General features: G+C 34.2%; 1 protein-coding gene across 1 annotated transcript; it reads left to right on the top strand.

Annotated features, from left to right (window-relative positions):
- The first annotated feature begins 1,375 nt into the window (after nucleotides 1–1,375).
- On the top strand, nucleotides 1,376–8,165 carry LOC132751286 (sushi, von Willebrand factor type A, EGF and pentraxin domain-containing protein 1-like). Its single transcript, XM_060741446.1, has 5 exons — nucleotides 1,376–1,773; nucleotides 2,910–2,976; nucleotides 3,659–3,826; nucleotides 6,784–6,960; nucleotides 7,547–8,165. The coding sequence occupies exons 1-5, from the start codon at nucleotides 1,453–1,455 to the stop codon at nucleotides 7,564–7,566; spliced, it is 753 nt and encodes a 250-aa protein (XP_060597429.1). The 5' UTR covers nucleotides 1,376–1,452; the 3' UTR covers nucleotides 7,567–8,165.
- The last annotated feature ends 989 nt before the right edge of the window (nucleotides 8,166–9,154 follow it).

Here is a 9,154-nt window from a genome sequence, read left to right as displayed (position 1 = left end):
GTAGAAATCATGGAATACAGTATGGAGAAAACAAATAAAAATTAACAAATGAGTAAAATGACGTAAGTCAAGATAGCAAAGATGATATTCATTCGTGTACATCAGAATCCCTAAAAATCTGCGAGAATGCCCAAAACCGACCGGACAAACCAGTGCATTTTACTCAAGGGTGTCTCTAAATATCAAAAAAGTCATTATCTCAATAGAATCGAAATTCCTGATAGTCTGCAAACCTGATAGTCTGCAAAACAGTACCTAACTATAGTCGCAGACCTTGGTAAGGAATTACGGAGTGTTGCGAGGCAACAAAACTACGGTAGTCAATTCGATTGGCATCGAAACTAGAAAAAGTCTGGGAGAATATCATAGACAGTCGAAGACCTACATGTTTGCAAAAGTCTAGGAAGAGTCTTTATAAGTTTAAACATCATTTTATTCCATGAGGAATAAAAGAGGTGAAATTAAAAGTGAGAGTTGGGGCAACAATGAATTAGAGATGTATAATAGATTCAACAACAACAACAACAACAACAACAACAACAACAACAACAACAACAAATATTGCTTTAATTGATTTCATTCTTTCACAATTAATATCCAACGTTGATGACATTTCCCTCTTTTTTCAAATTTTAACGGCTGTGCAATAAAGCTATTTAAAAATTTCATAAATGTCATGTGAAGTTCTTCTATTCGAAACTAAACTCCACATAGACTGTCATTTATATACAGTGTAACTTCTGAATTCCGAAACTTTTAAAATCCGGAAACTTCTGAAATCCGAACATTTTTCAGGATCCCGAAATTTCTCTTTCTAATTTCTATTTAATTAATACCTCTAATTCCGGAACTTCTAAATTCTAAATTTCGAACGATTTTCTGGTAAAATTTGGGTCTATATCAGTTTGAATTTATTTTCAAAATCCTATATTAAGACAACACATGTATAATGTTCCACTTTCATTGTGGGTTAGTACTCTGTCCTCTTGATACGTATGATGAACAAATTGACACCCGGCAATGTTTTCTAATTTGTTCTGGACAAACTATTAATAAAGCAGTTGTTTGTTAAGTAAACACAGCAGCACAAGATAACATGACAATTTGAAAACATACTTGAGTCTTTGGTCTTTCATTCCTGACAGAAGAATACAATGGAGAGCATTTGAAAATAAATATTTACGGTTGCTAGTAAAAATATTATTCCGGTGAGGATCCTGCAAAATATTCAGCCACAATTAATGGTTTTACAAAGATATCCAATTTACATGAAACAAACTTTTAGGAGAACCCTCTTATACCTAACCGATACATAAAAGCGTGTCTATAAAACGCACGTACATTTCCAAATAACACTACTCTTGCGTTGTTCCGTTTTGAAAGCTGATGTCAAGAAATTGAATCATATCTCTTTTTCATTCATATTTCACAAGTCAAAAAAAACAAAGAAACATGACTTTAACTGCTAAAATAGTCCGAGTTGTAGTACTTTTATTATTTGTGACGAAGTTTTGTCTATGTAAAGCAAAAGCAAAAAATAAAGAGTTTTGCTTAGATGATGACGCTGTGATACATAGGATATTAGATTTATCTTATGTACAATGTCAAGAAGAATGTGGTAAGAGGCGACATTGTAAAGCAATCAACTACAGGCGGTCATTTAACCTGTGTGAGCTACTGGGGACCGATAAAGAACAAGGCAGTAAAGCAGACAAAGTCCAAAGAAAACAAGCGTGCATATTTTTGAAGAAAACGGAAATGTCAGATAAAGTCGTAAGTTGCTATCCTTTATGTATCTTTAAAGTTTCTTTTTTTCTGATTTATCACATACCCGTTAGGAACTTGCGACTCCGTAAAATGGTATTGCACGGCCGTGCATATATTCTTACCTTACGTCTTTTGCTTGATACAAACATAGTGTTAGGACGCACTAAATGTTAGCGTTATACATTGGGCGCGTCAATGAAAAATGACTTATTTTCACTTTAAACGTTTGTTTTTTAATTTTTGGTATGTGATAAATAGAATATTTAATGCGCGTAAGTTCATTATTGAATTGAATTTATTGAATTCGTTGGCTCGCATACTATAATTTTATCCAGCTCGTTCAATACATTCAGCATTTAACTTACATTCATTCAATATCCTCTATGTCGTAGAGGGTTTGGGATAGCATGTTGGTTAAGACATTAGTAGTAACTCATAGAAAGGTCCTTTGAGTAAATAGATAAAATGAATATCAACTTTTTTTAGTGCGCTATTAATAAAGACTTGTAAGAACCGTTTTTTTTTTCATTTTAAAATTTGAAAAGTTTGTCTTGAAATAACAAAAGGGTAAAGTAGATGACTTTGCAATATGTAAAAATAACGGAATTCAATCAAGTACCCCAACACTTTACTTATTATCATATTTTCAAAAAAGGAATTTAAGTACCCAAACACTATATATACTTATTATCATATTTTCAAAAGAGGAATTTAAGTTCCCTAACACTATACTTATAATCATATTTTCAAAAAAAGAAAAATCTAAGTTCCCTAGCACTATGCTTATTATCATATTTTCAAAAATGGAATTTAAGTACACTAAAACTATACTTATCATCATATACGAGGTAAATGTCAGAAATAGATAAATTAATTATTAATTAATTACAAGAATAGATAACGAATTCGTTACTTGTTACTCTGTGCACTTTTTTTATTTTAAGAATATCATCTTATATTTTGTCGATCACAGAGATCTTGTAATTTTCAAAAACAGCTTCTTTGATTAATATTCCGACACCACTTAAAATTTTAAAGCATTTATATGAATATGTGTGCGATCAATTCGGCGTCCATACTGTTACGTTTAAATCATTATATTTAAATGTTATTTTTCATTTTGAAACATCTGTTTTTTACAGATTAAGGGATGTGATTGTCCTGACGGGACGACCTGCAATCCGGTAACAAAGACATGCGTAGTAACTGGTTAAGTTATATTTTAAAATCTTGATGAACGACCTGTTATTTATGTTTTATTTTGTTATTGGTGGTGTTGTGTTTTTATGCCTTATTTCATTTCCTTTTTTCACCATAATATTCTTAAAGCTGAACCTTTTATATGTTTTATTTGTAACTTTTAAGTTCCGGACTTAAAATACAATACCTGTTTGTTTATTTAATTGAATGGTATTAACAATTTTTTTTATAAAAAGGGGACTGGCACCATGTTGCATGCCATACTAATATCTTTTTATGTCGAATTATTTTGACGGAATTTAATGTTATCAAAGCATATATATATATATATCTGAAAAGAAACGGAAAATGTCAAAGTTTCCTGATTCTAAATGGAAAAGAAATTAAAATACCCCCTGATGAAATGAAGTACGAAATATTCGATTACAATTACAACATACTGCCGAAATTGACTTGTTTTCTTCATATAGTTCATTATAATTGTTTACAAACGGGATCGGAATGGTTTGCGAATTGCACAGGAGATTCGCTGTTCTTTTTGTAAAAACATACTCTGATAATAAAACTATTTATAAATCACATGAATTCACGGATGATTTATATAAGATTATCAATAAATTACATTACTTACTTTATTAATTGATTTATTCAAAGATTGTGTTCACCAATGCTGAACTATTCATTTTTTTAGAATGCTCGAAGATTGTGGTAACCAATGCTGAACTGTTCGGTAACATGCACTCTATCGGTTCACGTGTGAGATTCAGGTGTAACAAGGGATACGTTGATGTGTCGAACGTAATGAATGCTGTTTGTGAAGCATCCGGTCAATGGTCATACAAACCAAACTGTATCAGAGGTGACGTCACATATTAGCATATTTAAATGAGGTTGTTTATAGGTACCATCTGAAACTCATATGATTCTCTCCTCTTACAAAATACCCCCCCCCCTGCATTCAATATATAATAGGTGTTTTAATTTATTTGATTATCTTAACGCAAACAGTGCAAAAGTATTTAAGTTTTTGTTTGATATCACATTTTATTGGTTATGCCAAGTCGGATCTCAACTCCAATTAATGCCGCAATTTTTAACTATTAATTGGTGCGTGCTTCAAAAGCTGTCCTTACCCACCTTTATATTGAAGAGACAAAAAAACAACAACAAAAAAAACAAAAAACAAAAACAAAACGGCAATGGCTCTACTCAGATGCCCTCATGTGCGTAAAATGTATGTATGTATGTGTGTGTGTGCGTGCGTGTGTGTGCGTGTGTGTGCGTATGTGTGTGTGGACTATGATTAATGAGCGTCCATCCGCCTGGTAAGACACAAAATGCAGCTTTCACTGTCGATTAAGGGCCCAAGACATTTCACCAGTCACGCACCCTAGTACCCCATCCTCGTGGACTCTGCCTACACTCCCCTCGGCTTTAGTCAGGACACATCGGCAGTTAACTTCATGCAAGCTAGGTCGTGCCGCATTAAACGTAACTTCGAGCTATAGCAAACATGCAAACTTGCGGTCTTACACGAAACATTGGTTCTTCCATCATCTGCCGATGCCCCGTGTCTTCGTCATCTGCCATATCCCCTTTCAAAATTCCATTTTATTTAGTTCCGCCCATTGTTTTCTCGTTTAGGGCACATGCATTTTTTTACTTGGGGACCATATGCCGCTTTTCATGGAATGGCACTAACGTGTCACATTGAAGGTTCCATGATAACCGCCATATGAACACATCTGCGGATGTTTCAAAATTCTAAATTTTACCAGTTCATATTAAATGTTGAATTCTGCTTAAGCCGGTGCTAGGGGGCGTGGACGGTAGTTTGCACTTGACAGTACCGTCCATGAACAGGCTCAATCAAACCGAGCCTGCAACATTTTCAATTTGCCGTGTTGGGCTTTCTTTAGGGATTCTTATTTCTCTCTATTTTCTCAACGACGTTAAGAGAGAAGGTATAACGCACACGGAAGAGCACCTAAGGTCTTTCTCCACCAGCAAAGTTGGAATATGCCATTTGACCTATACTGTATTGGTGCAACGTAAAACCCCAAAATATCTTGTTTGTAACTCATTCGCTACCACAGATTAGCAAAAATGTTAATGACATTTTATTTTTAGAATTTTGCTGAACAATATTGCATTTGTGAAAAATGCTATGCCACCGCATTAATACAACACTAAATAGTAATGTAGCAACAGAATGTTTTTTGTTTCTATACAATTGAGGAATAATTGCCATAATGCATAGATCACTGACCTATCTAATTCTTATTATCAGACTCGTGGTTAAATCTATTGTTTTTCAAATAAAAGATCAAAGTAGGAATCTATCAATGCAGATGAGTCTAGTGAATTTGGTGGTAAAGGTCACATTTCACATGGCCAAAATTCCATGACTGTACATCAAAGGACAACAGAATAAGGCACTTTGTCAAAATCTAGGCCAGCTGATATCAAAGTTTACTTTACATCCTACAAGAAACCTGATATCAAAGTTCAATTTTACAACTAAAACTGTGCACATAGTCCAAATTTCGTGGCTGTACATCAAAGGACAAGAAATAGGGCAAGGCAAATTTTGACCCTTGAGTTTAATTCAAACAATTCTGATACAATTCAGAAAACATTTGTTTTAGTTTCTGTTTTTATTATGTGCACATAACGAAAATCAATGCCCCCTGGCAGGTCCACTTTTGACACCAGGGGAAAAATTTGAACAACTTTGGTAGAGGAACTATGGATGATATTATAAAGCAAACATCAAAGCTCTAAGCCTTGTACCTTCAGACAAGCAGATTTTTTATTTTTTTACTATATGTACATAGTGAAAATCAATGACCCCCGGGAGGGGCCAATTCTGACACCAGGGCTATAATTTGAACAATCTTGGTAGAGACTTACTACACAAAGTCTCATGCGAAATATCTAACCTCTAGCCTTTGTCAATTCAGAGAAGAAGATTTTATTTTATACATGTAAGGAAAACTAGCAGGGCAATTTTAACACTAGGGGCATAATTTAAACAACTTTGGTAGAGGACCCGTAGATGATATTATATACAAAATATCAAAGCTCTAAGCCCTGTACCTTCAAGCAAGAAGATTTTTATTTTTTTACATGTACATGTGTAAAGTGACTGAAAATCAATTGCCTCCTGGGCTATAATTTGAACAATCTTGCTAGAGGTTCACTACACTATGTTTCATGCAAAATATCTTACCTCTAGCCTTTGTCAATTTAGCTAAGGTTTTACTATATACATATAAGGAAAACCTATGACCCCGGGGCAGGGCTAATTTTGACACTAGAGGCAAAATTTGAACAACTTTGGTAGAGTACCTGAAGATGATATCATATACCAAATATCACAGCTCTAAGCCTTGTACCTTCAGACAATAAGATTTTTTTTAACTATATGTACATAGTGAAATTCAATGAACCCCGGGGCGGGGCCAATTCTGACCCCAAGACTATAATTTAAACACTCTTGGTAAAGGTTTACTACACAATGTTTCATGAAAAATATCTTACCTCTAGCCTTTACCAATTTCGAGAAGATGATTTTCAAAGTTTTTTTACTATATACATGAAAGGAAAACCTATGACCCCCGGGGCGGGGCTAATTTTGACGCTGGAGGCAAAATTGGAGTACCTATAGATGATATCATATCTAAACTCAAATCGCTATATGCCACCGCATCGCAGATGATGTGGTAGATAAAAAGGCAATAATTGTCAACACAGAAAAAGTAAAATAAAATCTTTTAATAAATCGATTTTACTTTTTTCTCTCCTCCTAAAAAGATTGCGGTACAGCCCCAAACATTGAAAACGCTCATGTGATAAGTGGTGGTGATATAACGACAGAGGGCGCAGTTGTTCAATACCAATGTTTGTCAGGGTATACATTCAACGGCAATCCGGGTACCTTGACGTGCACAGCAGACGGAATATGGTTTGACCAAGCTAATGTCGTCTGCAGTAAGTAACTAAGTACATGGTTGTATTGTTTTTGTTTGACTATGTCATTTTGTGGTAATCCAATACGTAATAAAAAAATCATAAAATATGCTAAATAGTCGATAACCAGTGAAGGGCAGGATCCATATTTTTACATAGGAATAGTATACATATGGACCTTTCCGGTTTTTCGTAAGGGGAAATTTAGCCTAACCTTTTCCATTGCTAGGTCAACTGCTCACAAACAGTATCAAAACATACCCACGTGTCTCTTTGTGCAAACCAGGTCAACCAGTGACCATGTATTATCTCAGTGTAGCAATTGGATAACAAGTTAGCCAATTTACATAAAACTGTAGACTATGGAAAGGTCCATTCTTTTATATAGTTAAAAATGTACCAATGTAAAATGACAACGCGTAAATATGGAATTACATCATAAAAAACTGGTAAATAGATTTTTGAAAGGAAAAAATATAAAAATAGCAAATGACTTTCAGGTTTTTAAGTTAAAAAATGATGATACTTGTAGGAGACGTTCATGCAATTAGTTTATATAGATTACAATATTTCTAAGAAGTAATTATTTTCCTGCTTGTTTTTATAGATCAAGAAGAGGACGATTAAGAGATGGACGATCAACAATAACTTGAAAAGGAACAATACACACTTTCTTTTACCATTTCGGGTACATTTTACGTCTACAAATTCTTTACAGATTAGAATTCACAGTACACCTAGACGATCTTTCGCCTTTAAATTTTTCATCTGTTCATTCATTTTATATTCCACGATCAATAAACTCTAATATTTTCAACGCATTAGACTTTCCCCTATAAAACATACCATTCTAAAGAAATATAATATCACTCATACAAATTATCCTCATATATCATGAGTGTATACTTCTAATAATATGTGTAATTCTAAGAGATGCGGATGTTGTAACTTTTTATCGCACAGATCTACAAATAACCTCTATTGTCAATGAGAGAACATTTAATATTATTTTAAATACAGATATTGACTGAAAAGCAACTCATTTTGTTTATGTTTTAACTTGAAACACCCCTGGGTGCGGCATACAGTATGTTGGTCAGACAGGACGTTCTCTTAAAATTCGATTCCGTGAACGTTTTTTATAAAATGAGAAATCGCACAAAATTTACAACTTTTCTATATTAACATTTTCGTAAAGATGGTCATTCATTTTAAAAATGTTTCAATTCAACCAATAAAACAAATAATTTATGATTCTGATGCTTCTGCTAATTTTAAAATTAAAGTTAGACAATTATCAGAATAAAAATGGTTCAAGAAAATAAAATATGATAAACAAGATCGACAAGGAAAGGCGGCTTTCAATGAACGCAACCCCCACACGACTCAGCAACAAGAACCAGTGGCAAGGAGACCAGACGGACAAAAAACAAAAACAGGACAGGGCACAAGGCAGAGCACGGACAGGCTAAAATGATAAATATTTGTAACTGATAAGGAATTCAAAGAAAACTAATCAATGATTGATAATTTGTAACTGACAAGGAATTCAAAGAAAACTAATTAATGATTGAACAATAGGGCCACAAAATTAAATAGCACAGGGAAAGGGAACAGAAGTCCCGGGGGAGGAGGGGGGGCAGGGTTAATTAAAGAAATAAAACTAGGGGAAAAGGGGAAGATACAAAGCGTAGATGGGACGACACAAGCAAACAGTATGAAACAACATAGACATACATCTAAGGAACACAAAGGGGCACCGCCTTGGAATGGTCAGCAGCACATGTACTGCTGGGGTGTTTAAACCGGTTAATGGCGCACAAAACCTCACTCTTAGCCACATCATTTTCCTATAAACAAGAAGGTGTAAATAAAATGATTTCCCGCCAAGTAAAATTTTAACAGTTTTTATGGTTACAAAGGTTAAATAAGTAAACAACAAAAATGATCATGTAGAAACATATAAAAGTACACTCAATGGCCGAAACAAATGTACTCAATGTCCTAAAGGAAGACAAAGCAACAAGAAAATGACCTTCAAGGGCCCGACAAAGTAAGGCAGAAGACGAACATAAAGGCAATTCAGTCCCAAAGGGCTTTAAGAACTGTATCATAGAGTCTCCCACTTTGTTCGTCAGATGTAATCAAAAGAGGAAAGCGTAGTGTCCAACTGTAAAAGGGTTGAACACTTAGCGTGCAGTATGTCTTAAAATAG

This window comes from Ruditapes philippinarum, unplaced genomic scaffold (assembly GCF_026571515.1).
Source record: "Ruditapes philippinarum isolate M1 unplaced genomic scaffold, ASM2657151v2 ctg4612_1_1_1_1, whole genome shotgun sequence".
Taxonomy (NCBI): Eukaryota; Metazoa; Mollusca; class Bivalvia; order Venerida; family Veneridae; genus Ruditapes; species Ruditapes philippinarum.
Note: the sequence above shows the minus strand (reverse complement) of the source record. Positions and strands in the feature narration are given on the sequence as shown.